The 25454-nt window shown below is 44.7% G+C and overlaps 1 protein-coding gene across 1 annotated transcript in view; it reads right to left on the reverse strand.

Annotated features, from left to right (window-relative positions):
• Window positions 1-22049, reverse strand: part of LOC118223026 (palmitoyltransferase ZDHHC9-like) — a 30189-nt gene extending 8140 nt beyond the window's left edge. Inside the window, exons 1-5 of the mRNA XM_035409074.1 lie at window positions 20960-22049; window positions 7401-7561; window positions 2841-2999; window positions 1118-1255; window positions 279-327 (exon numbers count right to left, since the gene is read on the reverse strand). Coding sequence (XP_035264965.1) covers window positions 279-327; window positions 1118-1255; window positions 2841-2999; window positions 7401-7561; window positions 20960-21126 — 674 coding nt within the window. The 5' untranslated portion in view covers window positions 21127-22049. The remainder of the gene's footprint in view (window positions 1-278; window positions 328-1117; window positions 1256-2840; window positions 3000-7400; window positions 7562-20959) is intronic.
• Between the last annotated feature and the right edge of the window lie 3405 nt (window positions 22050-25454).

Genomic DNA, 25454 nt, shown 5'->3' on the forward strand with positions numbered 1-25454 from the left:
AACCATCCAACAGCAGCTAGCCACAGCCGGCACAGGAAGCCAGTGTTCGGTCTGGACCACAGGGCACTTCCGAGCACTCATTTTACATTGTTGCATCCCTAATGGGGCCCGGTCATCCTTTATTTATTTTTTTTCTTCAGTGCAGTCTTTAATGTGGCCAGGCTTTCAGTTACTTACGCCACTGGCTCATTCTGACCCACGCAGCTGTGGCAGTTAGCCCCTCGCACCCCTCTCACACAGAGGGGGAACCTGCACCAAAAGCCCTGCAGAAAGGATATGTTCCAGGAGTGTCCCGAATGGTGCTCACGAACCCGGAGTCCACCGAACCTACAGGGCAAAGACACGTCGTCAGCGTGGAGACGCCGACGCACGTGCATACACACCCGAGCACACACACACGCACGCACTATCAAACAAAGACACCTTATTCACCACTCTGTGTCCTTCTGTAGGGAGATGCAAATTAGAGGTTAAATGGAAAAAGGCTGTTCTCTTAATCAAGATCTCGAGCTTAGGGTTGATGAAGCACCATAGTAACAACAGCTTTGGTCTTCTCATGCCGTTTGCTTTGCATTAGAACAAAATTGGGGGTAGATGAAACGCAAGCACTTTCCTGTGGGCATTTATAGCACAGAACTGGTTAAAAGGGCCTGCACTAGGCCCCTGGTACAATTGGACTTATAGAAAATGCCTCTTCAGTAATATATATTTCACTTCAGCTTGTGTCTTTCAATGGCCGTAACTAGAGTGACCAGAACGCCTAAAAAAAAAAACATCACAATCTTTACATTTGTCACTCCCTCTCTACCCACGATCAGTGCAGTCCTGGGAACCACTGTCAGGAAGGAGTCAGGAGTGTATTGCTACATGCTAACAAGTATATAGCTGCAAATATACAGCACCCTGACTGCCGCTGCTTGAAGGAGACACATTTAACACCTGGAAGCTCCTCCCAGGCCATGACACCCCAAGCACAGGCCACGCCCTCACAGAAATCCATCGTAGGCCTTTCCCCCCCAGGTGCAAGCCATGTTCCTAAGGAAGCCCCACCCACCACACACCCTCTAAGCACAGGCCACACCCCTCCCTACAGATGCTCCCCCAGGAGGTCACTCACGCAGCACTACGTGGACGATGTCGAAAGTGAAGATGTAGATGGTGAGCAGGGATAGCGACAGGGTGAACAGGTAGAAGTAGCGGTAGTTCCTCTTGCCAACGCAGTTGCCCACCCATGGGCAGTGATGGTCAAAGCGATCTGGGGAGATAAAGAGAAGGAGGGGGGGAGGGGAAACACAGGGATGTGTCAATCACATGTCAAAGTGTGCCCATCAAAATGTCCTTTGCAAAAAAAATTGCAAAAAAAACGCGGCCAAGAGCACCAGTGTCGTTTTCAAAGGCAGGGGAGAAAGTGCCCCTTTTCCTAAATTGTCAGGGCTAAATATAACTGCGCACTGCCCCTCTCCGTTTCCTCTCCCTGGAGAAGAGCCAGGATGGAGACTTTGAGGGGTACGCCACAATGCTGTGCCAGGCAGCAGCATGAAACCTTGTACGCCACAGCTCAACACATATAACCGGGATGGAATTTCACAATGTATTCATTATACACAAATCCTAGAGTGCAGGCTCATTATTTTATTAAAATCTTTTGCACGTGCTCCCGAAAAAAAAAAAACCCTGACCAAAGAGATAACACTGGGTTACTTAAACAGGAGCTTGAGAAGCTAATCAAAATCAACCAGGTTAAAAAAAAAAACACTGATGCTATACCTAAATGGCATGGTACTGTGCATATGCATTTTTCCATGACAGCAAATGATTCTTGTCTGGATGTACAGCCAGGAGGACCAGAGGCACGGTTTGTTAAAAGCAAGCCTGCTTCAGCTGCTGAGTCATTCTGAGCCAGCATTACGCAGACAGACGGACAGCATATTTTTACCCAAGATAGACACTCTTTTGTCTGGACTGATCGTGGCAGGCTTGTTTTATAATCGTGTCCATTTCTGCTGCTCCTGTGTGTCATTCAATCAGATCAGAGCTAATTTACTCAAATCACCTTTCAAATGAAGCAAAGGACACTTCAATCAGCAATCAAAGCCACGGGTGAACACATAAGAAGCCGAACATTCAATCGGACCCCGTGGCCATTCATCTCCAATCACTCGTCACCCAGAAATTACACACACAGGTGAACACAGATGGAGCCAGATATCCACATTTCATCAGTGTTCATATTTCTATAAAATAATGAATCCTCTTTATTATAGGGGAGTCATTTATTAATTTAGATGAAGCCAGGATATAGACTCAGATATAACAATACAATTTAAAAATATTATACCTGAAATTAAATACTTTCGTTTGCTTAGAACTTTAAAAATTATGTGGCATAGTGAGTTCAGTATATTTCCATTAAAAAGTGTGCAAGTATATCATTTTCCTCCACCTGCATTATTTACCATGTACCTGTATATACAACTGCATGTGAATATGATTATATTTTCCCTCTTAAGGCCAGTTCCCAGACCACTCAACAAGATGAGAATGCCCCCCTCCCCCCCACAAAAAAGGTTGGAATATTACTGAGTGAAGACTGCATAGCCCACATAAAAACAATGGATAACAAAGTAAATTACTACTGTATTTGACATGTTGAATTTTGGAGATAACTGCAGCCTACAGTTCTAAAACTCAGTAGTTCACACCGAACAAAAACCTCTTGTGAAAACGTCTTGGCAGTTGATGACTTTTTGATCTGAAGTGACATAAATTACAATGGCATGCGCAGAGAGTTCGGTGAGGAAGAGGATGGAGGCGCCGCCGTGGCCTTCCCACACACTCACCCACGCAGTTATCGCAGATGCTGCAGTGGGAGGCGCGCGGAGGGCGGAAGATCTTGCAGGTGTAGCAGTACTTGAGCTTCACGATCTGCCCGTTGATCTGGACGTTCCTGATCCGCGGAGGGGGCCGCTGGCCCGTCGGGACGTTCCCGTTGGCTGCCTCTGAGGAATCCGAAAACAAACGGGACGCTTCAGACCAGGCCGCGACACCGCCTCCCATGCGGGGCGCCCCACATAAACACCGCAGGGTTAACTGCGCACTCCAGCACACACAGCTGATTCATTTGTACACAGCGAGGAAGCCAAGAAGGATGAAGGGCTTCGGTAAAGCAAATAATCCAGACGCGACCGAACCTCACGGACATCAGGGAAGTCACTCTAGGAGCAGGGCTGCTCAACCCTGTTCTTGGATATCTACCATCCCGCAGGTTTTTAATCCAACCGTGACGAAGCACATCTCGTTCAAAAGCTACAGATCTTGTCGAGCTGCTAATTATTCAGAATCAGGTGCGCCAGGGTTGAAATGAAAACCTACAGGATGGTAGACCTCCAGGAACAGGGCTGAGCAGCTCTGCTCTAGGGCATTCTGTCTACTGTAGTGACTACATTTGTTTATGATAGTCCATCATCACACCAGCTTGTTATTATCATTCATCAGTGAGTTCTCTTCACTGTGTCAGATGTTACTGTATGTTACCCCCATTACAGTGTTATTTCTGATATTTCAGTGAACTTGCATTCACACTTCTGAGAAGACAAACTGGCCTTTCCCTGAAATAGTCTGTTTAAATAAGCATGTGAATTATTTATATTTTCCATTTGAAATCTTTAAACCATTTGCAGACAACAAAGCCTTGAGAGTATTTTAGTTTGAAACATGCAGCAGAGAAAAGCCAGGCTGAGTAAATCTAATTATTCACACACCCAAGCTGTTTGTGCAAGTATGATCAAAGCATGGACTTTCAACCCCACACCCAAACAGCAGTCGCCATGGCAACTGACAGAGAGAGAGTGAAGTTAAGCTTCCGTCTGAAGATTACTTATCCTCAATGCAGAGACAGTGTAACAAAACATGGGGCGTGAGACCAGCACGTTAACCCAGTTTTCAAAGTGTTCAATCGCTGTGGTTATGACATACAGTCACCAACTGTCTCTCCCTGAATGATCTGAAGACTCTGTCACCCCCACATTCCTTATCTTTGACATGCATCTCAACGCACCCTTTGACATGCACGCTAATGTAAACCAGTTACAAATTTGCCCGAGGTGGGATTTGAACCCGGGCCTCTTACTCGCCCCGAGGCCGCAGAGACAAACACACTGCCAGTTAGCTGAAGGCTGAATTGCCCCTAGTTAAAGGTAACATTGTTATTTTTAAATACGAGGGTTGCATCGCCAGAGTGTTGTCACGGTAACCTGTTACGAGGCCTTTGTTTTACTGCACCTCACTGTGCTTTGCTAGCGAACTAGCTGACCTACACCCACTGCACTCACACCCCTTTGACTCCCCCTCCATTTGAAACTCCCCAACAACCATTTTTTCTAGGATGCTGATGCAGGTCACAATGTAACGAGTTAGAGGTCCAAGGTGAGATTCGAACCGGAGCCTCTCACTTGCCCAAAGATTCTGAAGAATCTGTTACCAGTCAGCTAAAGGCGAAATTTCTCCATGCAACCTCTTTATTTTTTAAACCTGAGGGTTGCCAGAGAGTAACAAGCTACAAGCTACGCTGTGCTTACTAGTGAACTAACCGAGCTACACCCACTACACTAACCAGTTACTGCAATTCTAGCGGTTGAATATTGCAGCTGAGGCCTCATGATCAAGAATCTAGTTCTCAAGATGCTCAACCAGTAGAATATCGAATTCAGGAAATTAAATCATTCTGCAACTGATCTGGTGCATTGACCACATATTGAATCCTCTCATTGGGTAGTTAACTTCTCCTTTGGATGTTTGTATTACTGCCAAGGTAGAGATACCAAGTCTACAGTGCAAAACCAAACCAAGGTGGCTCCAAAAAGTCAGAAGCACAGAAGGGGAAATAAAAACTGCACTATATAAGCAGTTATCTAACTTAACAGCCGGGTGAGGGAGCCCCACTCACTACCCACTTGGAAAGGAAAAAGCACACAATGGCTACAAGCACCAAATGATATCCAAGTGAAGTTTGCTTATGGATGATGAAGATTATTAGTTGGTCCGTTATTACTTTCCGGCTCTCGAGAGTGGAAAAAAAACACAAAATGAAAAAGCGGTAAGTATATGTTTGCTGAATGAGATAACCGCCAGGGTCACAGCTTTTTGGCATGAAGAACGCAATTAAAAACGGAATAGTGAATTTACAGATATGTTTCATTAGGGGGAGTGGGGAATCTTTTTATGTAACCTAATCTAAAACTCAGATTAAAAAAAGGAGTAATATATTGAATAAAAAATGGCCAACAACACCCGGCAGAACAGGGTGCTTCCCTGAGCGAGGACTGGTGTTTGCCCAACGCCGCTGCTGTCTGGCATTCCAGGAAGAGGTCTCATCCGATTAGCACAGCTCCTGAACCGCAGCGCTTAGCACACGGATGTGAGAAGCAGCCGGAACAGCTGGTGTTCCACCACCAGGCCAGCCCCACCTCCTCACCCACGCTAAGAGGAGACACACACACACACACACTCGCACACATACACACACACACGCTCGCACACATACACACACACACACACACGCATGGACACACACACACACACACACAAACACACACACACATACACACACACACACTTGCACACATACACACACACACACACGCATGGACACACACACACACACACACACACACACACAAACACACACACACATACACACACAGACGCACGCACACATACACACGCGCACACACACACACACAAACATACACACCTGCCTCTCATTTCGTGCTTCCCAGAGCCTGAGGACCTGCCTACGGCAAGGCAGTCAGGGTTGAAACCTGTTAATCAAGAATGACGATAACAAAAAAAAAAAACGTCACAAGGAAAAAAAATGCAGACGCAGTCCCTGAACCCAACCTGCCAGGCTCTTCTCTTTTTAACTAGCAGTTGTCAACACTAGAAAACAGCCAAAGGGCCTCTTTATTCTCGGCAAAGAACGTAGGTGAAGAATCAAAGTGAGCTGACTTAACTGTGTAATTAACAATTATAACCTGTGTACTCAACATCCATAAAGTACCAGGGCTGGGAACCCTTGCTCTTAAAAACACAAGAAGTGTTTGAATGTTTGTTGCCTATATATTTACCAATTCATTCAATGAATCAACTAATATCATTATTTATCTATTTATTCATTCACTCATTCACTTTTTGAAGATCTGAGTGCACACCCTCCACTTGCTGGCTGTGGGCACCATAGAATTCTTGTTGTCGGGACCACAGAATTCTTGTTGGTGTGTTTAAAGGAAAGAGATAGGGCCAAAGAGGGAGAGAGGCATCACAACGATGCTGTGAATTCACCACACAGGACTCTGCGGGGTTTGCCGTCCTTCAGAAGAACCAGCCTCGGGGGCCTCGTGCAGTAAGGGCTGAAGTCACGGCAATGACAAACAGGCAGTGCCTGGAGAGCTCTCAGCCGACCACCTGCAGGAGAATTCATTACACCCGAAGCTCCTACATCATCTGGACCCCTGACCATCCCCCCATCCTCCACTCTCCATCCATAATCAAACAGGAAGGGGACGCTTGAAGGGCACTATGAATCTTAGCTCCAGACACTGGCTGTGCACAAATCGGGAGGGGGGGGGAGGGGGGGGGGGAGTGGAGGTGTAGGGGGAGGTGCAGAGCGAACCCAGACCCATAGCCGATACACGCTCGCCTGCAGGTCTGCCAGTCACACACTGGCTCACTGTGGAGAAATGTGCCAGAGGCTCATGCACCAGAAAACCTCCATTAAATACAGCAGAGGATAAAACACATTAAAGCCAGCCAGACAGAAAGGCAGACAAAATTAACTGTGCAGGACAGTCCAATTCATTAAAGAAGCCCTGTAACATATATGGCAATGGGATGGTCACACACAGTCTGTCTGCCGACCAGTGTCATTGGTCCATAATTAGAGTTTAAGTTCTCTAATCACACAAAGAAAAAAGAGGACAGTCCAATGGCATCTGTGAGTCTGTCAAAGTCATGAACACAGGAGGCCAATGAAAAGCCAGGTGAGGTAAAAATAATGAGTGCGTTGCCAGGAAGAAAATCTGAGCACAATGCAGGGGAACTGCAAGCACAGAGCTCACGGATGAGCAGTCTGGGCAGCCTTAATAAACTTAAAGCGTAACAGACATAAATAAGTAAACAGCTTTGGGCTGCACCCTCGCCAAACAATAATTTATTTTGGTGTGTGTGTGGGGGGGTGGGGGGTGGTTCTGTTGCACTATTCCCTGCAGGTGGAGACGTGTGGGGTTTGAGTGTAATGACACCTCCCGCACATTCACCCCTCCCGTTCCTGCAGAACCCGGCTGGGTTTTTCGAGAGGGGGGCGAGGGTGGTGTTAAGTTAAGGACCTCAAAGGGTCGGCCTACCGATCTCCATCTCGATGAAGGTGGCCTCGTCGGGCAGGGCGCGGGGCAGCACCCCCGGGTCACTGAAGCTGGTCCTCAGCAGCATGGCTATGACAAACAGGAAGAGCAGGATCGCGAAGACTGGGATGGCAGGGGACAGGTGCACCGCCAGGTATGGACACCTGAGAGGGACAAAAAGCACTTAGAAAACCCAGCATTGAATTCCCACAACAAACAAACATGCGGGGAAAGCAAGCAAGCAAGCATGTAAAGAAACATTCGCCTTAAAACAAAGTCAACCTCAAAGCAACGAAGACATCTCAAAATGGCTCCATTTACAAAATGGTTTTCACTGATCAGGTGCTGAAACAGCCTAGCACTATGATAAAATAATCACATGACCCAGCCAGGTCTGATAAACAGACAAGGGAAGCCAGTATTTAACCACAGGGAGCCCCTGGCCATCAGAAGAAAAAGGAGTCCGAGTCCTAATCGCATAGACAGTATGCTGCAAATTCCAAATCGCTCCTCCTGCCCAGTGCCCCAGAAGCACTTCTCCACAAGCTTGGCTCCAAAGTGCTGCACCACAGGCCGCTCCGCAGCGTTATTAATAGAAGGAAGGAGTACAGCTCCCACCTCCATACACAGGGACTCGCACATTTATTACACAGCGCACGGCTGAGACACAGAAGGCCCTGATTACTTTACCACAGTGTATTACACACGGCCCACGAGGCAATTAAAATGGAGTTACATTTATTCATTAAGTCAAGTGCAATTTGGAAAATGCAACATTTAGATCAAATCAGTGGTACGTGTTTAGGACGTGTGCATTTTTAAACATTACTTCAAAGGGGCTTGAGAAAACATCACTACCCATTGGAGTTGGCAGTGTTCCTAGTTTTCATTTCTTACCATATTTTTTAGGTGTTGTGCTTCATTATTTTTGCATGCCTAACCTGTGGAAAGTAGCCTACAAGCATAAAAACGGCAGTTATATAACCAGCACCTAATAATAGCCTTCTATTTATTTCTAACCAATAATAAAATGGTTTGCAGCTGGGGTAGGCTAATGAAAAATGCAAATAGATTAAAACAGATGAATGCAAATTTAAAGTTTATACATATTGACTGAATTAAATCATTGTCGCTTGTTTCAACAGTATCCTGTCATTGTTTGATGATGTTTGGTGTAAACCATATGAACAGACACATTTTTCTGCATTGACAGTTTCTGGAACAGAATGTTTTATTTTGTCACACTTCTGTTCTGGCACCCCCTCGGTACCATTGTAGTGCCGTTTTCCTGCACAAATCATTTCTAATTGACAAGTTTGGAATAACAGTTCTTGTCACAATTCTGGCATCAAGCCCAGAGGAAATTTAGTGTATAGACTTGTTTGGGGTCACAAACCCTTAGCCTCTAGGAATTTATGCATTGGCTAGAGAAACATTTCATCTGGAGTTCATCAGGCTTGTAACACGTCAGTTTCTCCATAGCGTCTCCGAATGCTTTGGCAGGTTGACTATTTATTGTTTTTACCGCACAGTTCGTCTGCTGAGCCAGTGTTCTTTTTTGTTTTCTTTTTTTTTTTTTTGGTTGTTCAATCTTATTTTATGTTTCCGGTATTCTCAATTTTACACTCTCTAGCCAACAGGTCATTTCAATGAGTCTTTTGCCACATTCCGGGATTAATGTGAGCTCCGCCCCCAAACCCTTGTCACACAACTCCCTGAGCTGTGCCAGCAGGGCAGTGCTTCATGAGACGTCCATTTGCAGGTCCACAAATCTCACAGAAACGGAATACCAATTAAGGTACTGGCTATGGCCCGACAGCAGTGTACCAACTGCCAATCTCATTTTGCATAGGTCAGGTGGGAGTTTTATTGGTGGTCTGAACCTTGCTCTGTCATGTATTCCTTACAAGCACTGTGTAGCACAACTTTCTGCACGGATAAAACCTTTTTAACAATCTTTAGGGAAATGGCAAACGAAATAAAATGATTGAAATCTATCCACCATTTAAAGCTAACTTGTGTCCTGCTGCACTCTCCCCACCCCCCACCCAACTATAAGACAAACATTTTAACTTACAAAGAGTGTAAGTGTGTGTGTGTGTATGTATGCATGAATCTGCAAGCTGCAGAATATAGCCTATAGAGCCTCAGCTCTGCCTTTCAACACCATTCAACGCCATCAGATGACCAAAAAACCCATTTTCATCACTGTCCCCTCATTTCTCATCCACTCGGTATACAGTTTCCTCAGTGACAGGCCTCAGGCTGTTAGGGCAGGTTCTGTCACATCATCAAACATAACCATCAACACCGGAGTACCCCAGGGCTGTGTCCTGAGCCCCATTCTGCATACCCTCTGTACTAATGATTGAGTCAGCCCCAATCCCTTCACCACATACTGTAAATACCTTGATGACACAGCCATTCTCACACTCCTGCATGACAATATCTCTATTATGGCTCACCAGCACACCATATCTTATTTTTCATCATTTTCATGATTACATACAGCTTTGAATTCTTTGGACTCACACTGGATAATAAACTTACCTTTGACCACCATATCACCAACACCCATAAACTCTGTCAAAGGCAAATGCTCTCTGCCAACTCTACTAACTCAAGGCACTTTCCACTGCAGGCCACAGCATGTGCTTCCGCGCTACAAGAGCATCATCCAGTCACAAACAAGAGCAAATTCAAGGTTATTGGTCTTCCCACCCGTAACCTTTCAGACTTCTGTGATAAGGCCATCGCACACAAAGCACTCAGTATAGCCCATGTCCTGGATCACACCCTGAACTCATGTTTTTACCTGCTCCCCCCCGGCTGTAGGTACAGAACTCTACAGCCATCTCAGCACTGAACAAACACCCATGTTGACTGTGTCACCTGTACACCTGTACATGCATATATGTATACAAGTCTCGCGTGTTCAATGTGTATAAGGATGCTTGTCTGAATGTACTGTATGTATGACGTGCACCATTTGTGGCTTTTTGTATGTGTATTGCATGTGTACCGACTGTGAAGACACATTTCTTCTTGGAGGACAATAAAGAATCTATCTGAATCCACCTGTGTGCACTTGGTTGCTCAGAGACCTTTTCCGTTGACATTCCACCAACATTTATTTTCTTTCCTCTCTAAAAAAAAACTCAGGACAAAGGTACTAAAGGAGGGATGCACATGGGTTAAAAAATTCTGCACGAAAGAAAGATATTATAAGGTTTTAAATAATTATAAAGATTTCAGGCATTTCAATGCCCATTCTCTGCACTTCAATAAAGGGTTGCACAGTAAAGGTACACAGAAAACACACGTAACGATTCCTGCCAATGTGTCCTGCCAATAGATGACAGAGAAAGGTATTATTTTGTTTATTGTTTCTGTTCCTCGGGGTTGAATCCAGCTCTGTTTCTCTGTTGTGTTTCCCCTGATTGCATGCCAGGTCATCTCCATTGCAGCAACAGCAAGAACGGAACGTACTGGGGGCGGGGACGGGGGGGAGGGGGGGGGGGCGGGGGCGGGGGGGGGGGGGGTGGTGGGGGTCAGCGTGAGAGAGGCCTGCATGGTAGCTTGAGAGTAATCGCACACCAGACGACAATCAGGGAAACAAAGTCCACCTCTTCTGATACTGTGCGCAGATTAAAACAGGTAAGTCCGCATGCCACTGCAGCAGGTGCTGAGGGTTAGGGCTTTTCACATTGGGGGAGGGGGTAGGGAGACAGAGAAGAGAGAAGAAGATTTTTAAAAGAACCAAAAAAATCAAATCTGTAAAAAAAGATTTTTTTAAAAACCTCCGGTTCAGGTTTGAGAAAAATGCCTTAAGCTTGTACCGTCTTTTATTATGATTCAGCAGTGGGCAGGAAGTCAATTGAGACAGCAGATCTTTTTTTTTTTTTAGGCCTGGGACCTGTGACTGGAACTCACAGCCTGTCAGTGATGTATGGTTTCTGCACCGACGCCTGGTAAACACTCCGGATGAGCCCCCGTCATCGGTTCCCATCAAAACGCCATGCTTCCCGCATCTCGTCGATTAGTTCCTTTCCACAGGCCCCGGGGAAAATCTCATTCCAGGCCTATCAGTCACGAGGAGACTCAAAGGGAGGTCCAAAATTAAACTGCGATTTCTTTTTCATTTCGCGAATAGAGTTTTTCATCCAAATTGCGATCCATCATGGTCAGGCTTATCTCTTTGAGTTTAGAAACTTTTCCTAGTATATATTTCCTTGGGATTGCCACCTGTTTGAGACTCAGCCGAGACGTTTCTTATTTCCCTTTAGTCAATATATATACAAAACATTTATGCTAAAAAAAGGACTCCATCTGCTGTGCTGTCGGGTGTTTTTTCCTCTTCTAATTACAGCGAAAGCAAATTACTTAAAGTTTAATTTTTACATTTCTTCCACAGCACATATGTCATCATTCTGTGTAAATTGAAGCTTTTGCAAAATCAGTCGAGACGGCCAAACCCCCTCACTCGTGTAATTAAACGAATCTTGGTGGCTCTCTCATCATTGCATCATTTCCCTCTGGGGTTTAACTGCCCCAGTAAAAGGGCACCTCCAGAACCAATACTGCACTCATTTATCATCCTTTCTTCCCGTTCACATGCTAGGTTGCATTTCTCAATGTGTCTTTTGTGTGGTGGTCATTTTTCACTGGCCGTCCACCGAGCACTGACCTACCCGAGAGGGAGAGGAGGACAGAGGCACAAAAGCCCTGAATGTCGGGGCGTCTGTCGGGCACACTGTTTATGTTACAATGACTCATATGCACACACACACGCACGCACACACACACACATACGCACACACACACATGCACATACACACGAGACAGTCAGAAGCATTCACACACTTGCAACTGCCTTCACACATACACACACACCGACACATATGCAGATACACGCACTTCAACCGACACATACACACATGTTCACACAAATAAGCACATGCGTTCGCGCATGCGGGCAGTACATACACGTACGTGCACGCACACACACACACACTCACACATACACACACACACTCACACACACACATACACACACATACACGCACGTGCGCACATACACACTGCGAAGGCACTGCACCGTTAAACTGCGGCCTGAAGTCATCTTTTTTGCCTGCTGCTGACAGGATGAAGGCTCATCTCTCAGAGGCCGCACCCAGTGACAGATTAAGGCTGAGGGTGCATTCAATCAACACGGCCGCTGCAGAAGACACGGCGGTCCGCAGGCCGAGCAGCAGGTGTGGGCGGGGCCGGCTGGTCCCGGGGACGGGACTAGGGGAGGGGGGGGGGGGAGGGGGGTGCGGACGCAGACACCACTACCCCTCTCGCCCTTTCACGTCATACGTCAGCCAAACGGACACATCATCGATGCAGGGAGAGGGAGAGGGGATGAGAGACAAAGACGGGGGAGAGAGCCAGCCCACACCGCCGCGCGTGAGCCGCTAAGTGAGATGATAAAGTGGACCGGCGATCGCCGCATCTCCCAAACCTCGGGACGGGCGGGGCACGGGCGGGCGTGTGCTTAACATGCGGAAGCACGGAACAGAGACCCTCCCTCCCTCCCTTCTCTCGCATCATGTGTCACCTGAGACTGCAGGTTTCCAAAAATTACCGAGCGATGTCATCAGCCCACCCACAGGTCCCCTTTATGGTGAAGACTAATGAAGGATATAAATTTATAATAAAGTCATAAGACAGCCTGTCTTATAAAAGTCCCAAAAAGGAGACAACAGTCCACCGGGGAGACACCCCCACTCCCTAATATTGACCATATTCTTGGAGGATTCAGAGGCTAACTGTGCGCTGCATTCAGATGTGTATGCCCCCACCCAATAACCCCCCCCAGTGCCAGAACTCCTCACAGACACTCACTGCTTTTCATCTCATGATCTCGGTAATGTCCCTGGCAATGACACACCACTATAGCTCTACGCACTGTTTTTTGCAATTACTGAAAAATGAAGATAATGTTTTAAGGTTTCACTTTAATAATATAATACTTTGGATATACATTATAAACCATAGCTGACCCTTGCATATTTTTTGTTGGGATACTCAAATGTTAGTCCCCATGTCATAATGTCAATGTCATAACATTCATGAAAGGGGACCATCACAAATGTTGCCCCATGACTTTACAATCTACATGTGTCATAATCACTTGATTTCAGTCGTCGGGCAGTTTCTCAACCAGTCCTGTCATGTGGTACTCCAAACAAAGCAGTAAACTAAAGAAGTATCTCCTGATGCAGGCACGTACACATACACACGCCCACACATAAACAAACATGCACGCACACACATACACACACACACCCACTCGCCCACACATAAACACACACATACACACACCCACACGCCCACACATAAACAAACATGCACGCACACACATACACGCCCACACATAAACACACAGACACACACGCCCACACATAAACAAACATGCACGCACACACATACACACACACCCACATGCCCACACACATACACACACACCCACTCGCCCACACATAAACACACACACACACACACACCCACATGCCCACACATAAACACACACACATACGCGCACACACACACACACAAACACACATACATACACCCACATGCCCACTCATAAACAAACATACACGCACACATACACACACACACACACACACCCACATGCCCACACATAAACACGCACACACACACACACCCACTCACCCACACATGAACACACACACACACAGCCACACGCGCACACACAAACACACATACATACACCCACATGCCCACACATAAACAAACACACACACACACACATACACACACCCACACACCTCAAGCCCAACAATGCCCAGTACCGCATAGGCCTTTGTTTGGCATATTAAGCTCAAACACAGGCTTCCACAAAATCAAACATTCAGCCCATGCACTGACACTTCAAAGAAAACATATTTCTGGTCAAAACAGACCATGCAGTATTTTTTTAAGAGCCTTAAAGGTCAATCAGAGGCCTTGTCAGAACAAAGAAACATTTACCCAGCAGTGACATCATTTTTATATGCAATAAATTGACCTGAATTGAAGTGCGGTCAGGTGGTATATTCAGCTAAAGCACTAAACCTATTTTGCAGTAATGCAACCCACCATCAGTAATCTAATCCTCACCAAAGCAATGTTGTGTACAGCAGCCCCAAGGGGCGGAGCATAACTGGTTATTGTGTTGCCCAGAAAGGGAGGGCAACCACAGGTTGACTAGCCCACAGGATTATCTCCTCATCGTTGCACTCTATCGCCTCCTCTGGCCAATCAGGGGTTAGCTATGTTAATTGCACGGTACAGTAGCTATGCAGCTCAGCTGGTCAACTACAGAGAGAAGGAAATGAATTGGTGGCTGGATAAGTGTGCTTCAGAGGATGCCCATGTTAGCCTTAAATCTCCATGCTAAAATTGATGTTTCATCAAAGGAACACGCTTACAATTATGATTGGCCATTCATAATTTTGAGTATATGAAATAAATGTTGGAAAGAACAAGCGGTAATTATCACTAGTCAGCTAAATCTGAGTCTGAGGCTATAATTTGGAGTTCATTTTGTGAATAATCTACTAATTGGATGTAAAAAATCCGGTGAAAATTAAAACCTGAAATATTCAGTTATACAGGCCTGTTAAACCCAGAGGTTTAGTGCGCAGTATTTAGTGTTGTACATGTGAATACTGCCCAAGGTCTTGTCTTGCAAAGCAAAAGAAATACCTCTCCCCCCATGATGGAGCACTGTGGGCAAAGTCCACTGTGGGGCGGCAGTGTAACCTAAAGGTCACAGGTTCGATTCCTGGGTAGGACCCTGTCGTTGTATCCTTGAGGTAACAGCTTCAGCTGTATGAATGGATGCAATGTAAATTCTCTGTAAAAAAAAAAAATTGTTGCTCTGGAAAAGATAATGTAATCACCCTTTGGAGCAGGATTTGCATTACGGTCATCTAATCTGGTGCCGATATCGAGCGGCCTGCACACAGGGGTGGCCTCGCATGTAGGCCGCGGCGATGCTCAGGGGTGGGGAAGCCGACACAGGCAAGCGATGCCCGCTAAACTCATTAGCCCGTGAGCGACGCCTCAGTGAGCATCAGACCATCTGCTACTTCACAGGGAGTGTCGTGCCGTGACTTGCCTTGACATTTCGCCACTGCCGCCAAAAAAATGATTTCGCACCCGGCCTTAAATAAGCAGTTTTAATTACACTATTCACTAAAAAAACCAAAGGAGGATATTTCAACTATGCTAAAATATAGCATAAGAAGAAGAATAGAATAGGTGCCTATGGTTTGAAGTGAACAGTGCCTTTTAATTTAGAATTTACCACTTTGTGAACAGAAGCAACTAACAGCACACATTACAGATGCTAATGTTTTCAGAAAATTAAGAGGCTTACAAAAAAAAAAAAAACACGCAGGCAAATTCTGCCCAGTCATTGTACTGAGGGAAGAATGGAAACACTGTACTTCGCAAATGTCTGTGGAGGATTTAACATAACTGGGAAAAGCACTCCGCAGCAGATAATGTACCTTTCCTTTTTCATTGTGAAATCCTTCCAGCCTTTGCACTTACTCAAGAACATAAAAATCACCACGCCGTAAACCTAAACTGCAACCCGAGGAAGTAATGCCTTAGTGCTCCATCTCAATACTTTTGATCTTTTGTGGATCTTTCTGCTGAGACTCATACAGCACATGTTGTCCAGCAGCAGACTATAGTGCTGGAGAAACACGTATAGGGCGGGGCGTCCAACTGCGGCTAGTGGGCTGACGATAAAGCGCTTCTTACCTACCGTCAAGATAATCCTAAAAGATGAGTTTAATTTCCATATTATCCAATGCCGATGCAGTAAAGCCATTTAGTCAACTGCACCTTTTTTTTTTTCTTTTCTTTTTTTACTGATGTAAAAAAAAAACTGAGTCTGTTTATGAACATTGACCTCCCAGGCTACACTGTATCTGCATTGAGCTATTAGCATACTGGAAACAATACACAGCAACGGCAAATCAATTACGTACTATGGCATCAGAGAAATAACCCCAGTGGTTAATCTAATTATATCAATGATTCAATTTTGGGCACATGTAATACTACACTCCTGTCCTCAAGGGGTGGGTGGGTGGGTGGGGGGGAGGTAAGGGGAGGGGAAATCACGCAGCTCAAAATCAATTAAGAGCCCGCAACAGCAATCCAATCCACTCCTGCTTTTTGTCAAAAGGAGGAGATTGGAGCATTAGACCCGGAGACAGAGCTGCCGTCTAAACGCTTACAGGCTGGCGGTGTCCGGATCAGCCTATTAGGGATGAGCCACAGCAGTAATCCACTCAATGGCGGGTGGGGACCGTGACATTGGGGGGCTGCGGGGGGAGGGGAGGGGTTCATTCCCATGTACTCATGATGCCACCACCACTCGGGCGTGGCAGAGCACAGTGCGGCGATGAATTCAAGCTTGTTTGCGGTGCTGAGGGGGAGGGGGGGGGGGTGGATCTTCTTTAGAAGAACAAAAGAAAAAAGTGGGGGGTTACATGAAATGAAATCCTACTAAAAACAGAATCAACAAAAACCAAGCGCAGTGTGAATCGTCCGACATGTTGCTTACAGCTGAATAAATAAAGAATCTAATACGTATCAGTAGACTCAGTTCAAGGCACTGAACACCTCTCATCACCCCCAGGATAGAGGCCTCAGAGCCCGGGCCCAGGGCCTGATCTCTGGCCCGGTTATTGAATCACCTTTACCCACACTCACGTGGCACGGTCTGTGGAGCTCCTCTCCCCTGACCTCCTAACACTCCGGTAATATTAGTAACAGCTGACAGTCAGAGTGGTGTGTCTCCTGACCCGACTCGTACTCTGGACAGCCTTAAAGCATACACACACTTCCTCATTCTATGCACAGACAATGAGCTATAGCATCACCACACACACACACACACACACACACACACGCACAAGTGCCCCAACACATATCTGCACGCACAACCCAACTGTGAAATATTCACAATCAAAAAAACCCAGACTGCTCCACCCCTGTCACTCTGCAAGCCCCATCTCTCCCCAGTGTGCAGCCTACTGCAGGACAGATCAGGGTGAGAGCTGGGTTGCTGCAGAGCTCACTTACAAACAAACCAACAGTCGAACATGCTCATCTTCAATAAGAGACAGAGGTCCAGCTCTGGCTGAGTCACACAGTCATAGCACACAGGGAGCAGGCAAACGTCAAGTCATGTGCGGGAATAACCCCAAAGCTGTCCTTGCATACAGCATCGCAGCAGTATGGTTACAAAATGAACAAAAGGTGAAAAGAAAGGGCAATAAAATGTGTAACAAAAATGTTAATTAGTGCAATAAGGCAAAAAGGTATGACTATCACTTCGGTTAAGAGCACCTGATAAACGCCTAAATGTAATGTAAATGTTTCCTCTGTTTTAAGAGTGGTCCTCAATGCCCAATATAATTAAACAGTGTATGTGCTGTTTGAATAAATAAGAGAAAGTGTAAGAGTTTGCGGAACGCTCTCCTGTCGAGCGTTCCAATCATACCAGTGCCTTTGAACAGCCCGTGGTCGTCGGCCATTGCTGCTTCACAAAAGAAAGCATTTCTGTTAATAAACTGTGACCCCCTCGGATGGCGTTGACCTGCTGTCTCCTGCTAATGACCAGCGATAAAATGTCTGCTCTGCTCATCTGCTCTTGGACTGAGCCCAACCTCCTCAGAAGGACACTGCCTCTCTGTTCTACATATCTCCTGCTCCATTTATTCACAGAATATCCCCTTTGCTCCCCCCCCCCCCAGCTCACCCCCTCAACAACAAAAAAATACAACACAGACACACAAATAAATCCCCCGCTCTTCTTTCACGGATGATGAAAACCTACTGAATTACAGAGAATAAAGAGGGATCTCTGTGAGATTTTAATGCCGTGTGATCCCTTCTAAAACGATTAGCCACAAGTTGTCGGAATCGGGCTCCCTGAATTATTCAGCTTTCCTGGCTGGCTGTATTCTCCGATGGGGCTGCGCAAACAGGCACACCGGTATTTGATCGAGCTCCCAGGGGTCAGAGTAACAGAATTCAGCACAAAGCCGTTTCCCAATCTTTGCCCTCCTTTTTGTGCGCGAAGCAGGACAGGATCGCAGACTGTATTTTTGCAGAACACAGAATACCATATTCCTGCAAGGAACAACCATGGAGCTCACGGCCTTTGTTGTAAAATGCACAGATGGCAGATTTCCACGCTCCTCTGTGACTGCTGGATTGACTGTTGGCTTACATGCAGATTATGCACTGAGAGTTTAATACCACGCTTTCATGAAAACTTGATTCAAGACATTTATTGTGGAGTCTGGAATTTTATCCAGCAGGGCCATGCACATAATCCAAAAACTGCCATTCAAGTTTAAATCTCATAGAAAGCTCTCTGGCTTGGGATAATATCAGCCTTCTTGGAGCTCATGGAAAACTCTGGCAACCTGTGTTCAAGGTGCATCGGTCCTCCAAATAATCTGCCATTGCACTGTGGAGGAGATAAATCAAAACTGGCTCAAATTGCTCAATAATGGAGAGTGCTGAATTACACCAGTTTAATATTCTCCGCCGGGGAGAAACAATTATCAGATTGACTAACATCTCTCAGGCTTATTTTGGGCTCCAGATCTCCCTCAGCCTGGCAACCGATGCCCGGTTCTTCTCTGCAACAGAGACACGTCACCGGCAATGGCACTGTGGGGGCAAATAGAAGCAGAGAACAGAGCCACTGCTTCCGATGTCCAATGAACAGAGGCCTGGTGAACCACAGCCAATCAATTACGTTGGCACTGCACCACAGCCAATCACAAGTCTCACTGGGCACTGGAGACAGATTAACAGCCCTCATTTTTTAAAGGCATGACTTTAAAACACAAGGTAAATTTGGACATAAAATCCAATATCTCACACCCATTTTGACTGGAATCCTAAGAGAGAACACAAACGCATTTTCAGTTGTTTTTCAGTAAAAAATGAATCTGTAAAAGAAAGATTATCTCAGGACAGACACGTGTAAGAGGTCAAAAAAATTCCCAGGCCAATTTCACTGATTGTCAGGGTGCAGAAAAGTGTCTATATCATTGCATCAATTATCAAGTTTGGATAGTTAATTGATATGATTTGATTTCCACCATCCCAAGAGAGAACTTAAATTATAGCATAGCGTTATTTATTCATGAAGCAAGAACTGTCAAATTCCTGTAATGTGAGAATATGTTATTTGGGGTGGGGGTGATATCAGTATTCGTAAATGTTACAGCATAAAAATTACTATTGACTATTACAGATGGGTAAAACCATCTTCCTTCCATGTGTCAGACAATGCATGTACCCATCACCAAGTACAAACCCTGCTTTTGATCAAATTTTGCTCAGTCTTGATTTAGCTGTGTCTGCCAAGGAATGTGTGTGTGTATGTGTGCGTGCGTGTGTGTGTGTGTGTGTGTGTGTGCCTGTGTGTCTGTGTTGGGGGGAGGGTCTATTAGGCAAAACACAGCCCTTAACACTAAAGAGCAGTCAAGAGCATACTCATGCTTTTCCCCGTACAACTGCCATCACTGCATCCTTCATACAGTAGCATACCGTCAGAACCCCCCACCCCAACCAAACCCCACCCCCCAAAGACACAAGGATTGATTGTGTCCCAGTCCCAGCAGTCCTCTCTGCCATTCAGCAGAAAAGTCCTGCCCATCAGGTCAGCAGAAACAGCAGAATCATCAGTTCAATCACCTCCACTCACAGCAAGCCTGCCTGCCATCCAGCCCAGCAGGCCACTTATTACTGCCTTTTAACCGCAACACTTAAGTTTGATGTGCAAGTTAAATTTATGCTCCCACGAAGGCCAGCAACGTGAACCAGTAAACTGCTGAAACAGCACATGCTACTATGTGTGGTCTTTTGCACCATAAACATCTCCTGATCAGACAGTTAATAGATTCTGCAGTCTATGAGATTTAAAAACTCCCCTGTAACCCTAGCCCCACCCGTGTCCTCAGTCCATTTCTGCACAGCCTAGATTGAACACTGAAATAAAGCAGATCAGGGCGGGATTCATTTGAATATGTGTGTGTGTGTGTGTGTGTGTGTGTGTGTGTAAAATTTTGCCCACAGTTCTGGGAGAAACTTCGTGTGCACTTCCGGGTATATACCACAAAATAAACAATTGATGTGTTGCAGTTTTGAGTAGATCAAGTAGGCTAAATGAATTTTAGGCCAGAGTTGTGGTCATTAAATCTCTTCAGTATAATCACCTGCTTATACGTAATGAAGCCTACAGCGCTATCCCACAATACAGTCTTCTGCATTTCATGAAAATCACAGACAGGGGAAGCCTGCGTGGGCGTTCAATATTAAGAATCCTCGCGGGTTACAAGGTACTGTATGTAAAATGAAAACGCCCCAAGTATGACACAAAGATATGTTTCCTGCCATTTCATTAGGCTACCCCATTGAAATCCCAGCCAACTACGCAATGAAGGGTGTGCAGTCATACTTACTCGAACGCAAAGAACAAGGAGCAGGTCCCCAGGATGAGAAATAAGGTTAGGTAAAACACGCCTTTCTGTCGTGCCATCATCACGCGTCCGTCACAGCAGAAAGTGTTCTTGCCCGGGAGCTTTTCCCATTTTCGGGTGACCTTCCTGGTCACCATTACCGCCGACATTGTGATGTTTTTATCATTTACTTCAAAGTGAAAATGTTTTGAGCACCGCGAAGACAGTCACGTCAGTTCCGTGGGTTTCTGAATTCCAAAATATATAAGTTCTAAGTCAGAGAACGTGGTCATTCCTCTCCCGTGTTAGGCTATATTACACTACACAGACTACATGGCTATCAAAATCTGTGTAAATAACCAAAAGGTTAAGGAACTGGCAACACAATGCAGTCTTATAAGCATTTACCTTCGCCGAGAAGTTAAATATTTTCCTTATTTACAAGCCATAGTCTTTGTTGCTTTCACAATATTATGTTCTCACCCCTTCTCTTCCACTGAGACGACTCAATGTATCAAGAAATCGGCATACTTCATCATTTTCAAATGTCTTTGGTCACTTATGATACCTGATATAATACTGTTAATACTCAAACAGTTAATTGGCTAGAGCAACGCATTCATCTGTCGGTCCCGAATTCAAAACAATGATTTAAGCCCATATTTTCCAAACAAGTGAAGTTGTCCTCTTTTCAAAGCAACATTACCATCCTTTGTCCAAATAATTTCCGTTCCGAGATGAAAACAACCAGCTTTCAAAATGCCACTGAAAAATGCTTTAATTTTATCCAACTGCTTAGCAGTTCATTTCGACCCTTTTGAAAAAAATCCATAACGTTTGACAGGCGCATCCGACAGTGCACATACGCTGGCTCGTTGACATTCCTGCTATTGCATTAAACTGATTCTAATACTTATAATGAAATTGCAACACAAAGTCACTGAAATTCATAAGTGAGTATACGGTATTTGAGTTCTGCGTTTGCCGGAAGGTCCTGAAAACAGCGACAAATTGCTAGAAATACTTTGGTTCCACTGGCGACTCTACTTCTCCCGCAGGGCACTAGCCTGGCTCATTTCTAATCAATGAGAGCAGGAAACACGCCTAAGATTGAAATGTCTCGTCTTAAAGCGACAGTTACTGCTGCTGGAGCGAAAATGAACAATGGATGTCCTCGAGCGAATAAACGTATAAATAATTCTACGGTACCCTTGGATATACATTAAGGAAATTAAACATTTAATTGAGTATATTTCATAAGACCTTCGCGGGTGCAGTCAAAAAAATAGTATAATCTGACAACAGTGGTAAAATGCACAAACATTTGTGTATGATAGGACAACAAATGTGTTAAATTACGTCATATATCCATTATTTCCCCCTGCAAATTTCGAACCAGGAAAGAAACTCGAAGTCTCCGCATGGCAAAACTGACAGGCTATAGCATGACAACGCGCTTCTGTTATTTCACTGACCCCCCGAACGCATAAATAATCGTTCTTTAATCTTTCGGCCAAACAAACCAATGACATTCGTGGCAGTTCAACAGCTAGATTTTCATTTAAAACAATTTTACCCAAAGCCATATATGCCAAACAAACAAACGTGAATGCAGTGTTACAAAGAAATTAATTAGTAGAGGAAAATTAATTAAGTAATTAAAATGACTGTGTTTGCAGTAAATGAGCATAAGCAACCCTCAAGATATTGACTTCTGTATGATGTACAAGATTCTATATTATAATAATAATAATTATTATTATTATTATTATTATTATTATTTTAGCAAAACAACAATCCCATCTTTCCTGCCTGAAAACTGCTAAAACAAAACCATCCACTGATACCCCTGTGCACTGGAATGATACAGTAGACTGTGTCCAACAGAATTTGCCATTTGTATCTACCCGGAAAATTAATAATTCATGAACACCCATTAGGGATCTGGACAAACATGTCACTTTGGCACAGGAGAGCATGGACATTTTCCCCCCTTTGGAATGCAGTCTGGAGACCCAATGTCAAAAGGAAGGTCACAGCACAAAGATGTGATGTCTTACTGATTCATTTAGCAAAAAATGATTAATTAAAAAAAAACTGACTATGTAAATGGGATGCTGTTGTGAGACCCCTATGAGTACTCCTGTTCCACATAAGGCAAGAGGGCTCCTGAGTTTAATCAACCTTTTCTCACCTTCCCCCCCCCCTCTTTAACCACCGTCCCCCTCCCCTTGTGCATCACCGGCCCAGCCCTGAATTAAATCTACATAAAGCACTGCAGAGAGCAGCTCTGCCTCCCCTGAAAAGCATCCGCAGGAGCCATCACCGCTGGTGAGATGATAATAGCGGGAAAGGGGGTGGGAAAAAAAGCAAATGACTGTCTCCCCTTCCGGAAGGGCTGGGCAGGAGAGGCAGTAAGCGCACTGGAGCTGGAGCCACTCTGCATCATCACCAGGGATTCTTTCTATTTAAATCCAGGCTGGTGTGCCATTGGTAATTTATGACCTGCCCGAGCCTGCCAAGGCTGAGCTGTAAAACTGCAGCTTTATTGTTCCCCCCTCATCCTGCTTCATCCTGCTCGCATCACATCCTGCTTGGAATCACAATCTCGCACTGGATATCAGCTGAGATGAAGGGCGAGGGCTCGCTGGGGCAGACCTTATGCACTGCTGCTGCTATGGATTTCGGTAGGGGAGCACTCACATCAACGTGAAAAAAAGTGATTTGACATCCGAACATGTAATGAAATGCAGTAAGAATGCGGGTCATGTATCTGATATCACATAATCATTCTCACGAGTCAGAAAAAGTGAATGAAAGAAATAACATTGTGCCGTTCAATTATATAGACATGCCTTATCCTAACATTAGAATTAAGAATGTAAACCTCCCAAGAGTCTGTCACAGATTCATTGGTCACTTAAGATAGTCCTGACAAATTGTTTTATCTATAATTATTTATTCATAATTGTAAAAATGGGAGAACAATAGCATGAGGGCCATTTTTCCTCCAGGGAGATGTCTCTCTCTACAGGAACATGAGATATGCATGACTAGACGTAAGTGGGTTTGCATGCAAAATGGCTATGTAATATAGGCTGCTCCCTCTTGAATTCATCAATGTCAAAGCAATGCCAGAATCCTAATAAGTAAAATATTTAAGTAGACTAATTTCTGTCTGTTGCTTTATTAAGAAGTATTTTACACCTCACTTACACTGCAATGTAAGATCAGTTGTAAATTATGTTGATTAAATGTTCACTTTCATGCCGTGACACTCAGTAAATCGAAAATTATGAAATTGGATTCAACACGTGGTACTGCTTCATATTGCAGATACATGTCATCTTGTCATCAGATTACAGAAGATCATATTTGAGGGGTCTATACATTTTTAAAGGCTCAAATAATCCACTAGAGATCCACGACAATGCCCTCAGCTTGCATGCAGTAATTACACTTGTGTAAGTTTTCCCTTTTATTCACTCAACAGGGAGCTACAGAGCAGGCTCTAAATCTGTAAACAGCCACTGGCACAAACTCATCATTTATCTCTAGCATTCTTGGCTAAGTGACTTTAATATGGGTGGTACAAGTTTGTGTGTGATGTTTTTAGACCTAATTTATCCCGCCCCCCGCCCCCGCCCCCGCCCCACCCCCCCCCAAAAAAAAAACAGTTAATGATTGAGATTGTGGGAAAACTGGGAAATCTGTTCAAGAAGAGCCAGGAAAGAATCAGTAATCACACAAGTCATGCCCAGGCTGGACTGGTTGTGAATCTGAGGGGATGGTCTCCAACAGTCTTTACTCCTCAGTGGGTCTGCAGAACTTCTTCCGCTATTGTTCTATATTTATAAATGGAATTAAAATTGGTTTATTTCCACAGAATTTTTCTTCAAATGTGTGTACATCTATCCATCTATCAATACACACAAACACACACAAATATTCCCATATTAAGCGATTCAATTTACCAGCTTCGTTTCCAAACTAATGCTCTGACATCCAATCATTTAATATTGATTAGAAAATATTTTGAAATGACACATAATCTATTTCTTTTTAATAAGAAACCAGAAGTACATCATTTGGAACGCTCCTTTAAGAAATTATCGTATTTCCATATCTAGCCAAACACCGGTAATACTTTATATAACCTCATTTTGCCCACCAGAATGGAAAAACAAAGGCGCCACACAAGCAAGCGTTTTAAACTTGCTATCTGGCTCCACACAGCGAGTATTAAATGTTATTACAACACGTGTGGTTGTTTGTTATGCAACTTAAATTTGAAATTAAAGAGGGTGTCTGTGTGCAAGTGCTAATAAAAAATTCAAATCATGCGACACGCTAAAATGTGGGTTTTATTTCATACCATTCCAATAGTTGTGTCCGGACTAGCAACTAGGCCCCTTACTACACATAAAGTTTTGTAGTTCAAACCTTGTACGACGTTCAAAATACTCCGGAGAGAAAATCGAGACGATTAGACTGTGTT

Source organism: Anguilla anguilla, chromosome 3 (genome assembly GCF_013347855.1).
Source record: "Anguilla anguilla isolate fAngAng1 chromosome 3, fAngAng1.pri, whole genome shotgun sequence".
Classification (NCBI taxonomy): domain Eukaryota; kingdom Metazoa; phylum Chordata; class Actinopteri; order Anguilliformes; family Anguillidae; genus Anguilla; species Anguilla anguilla.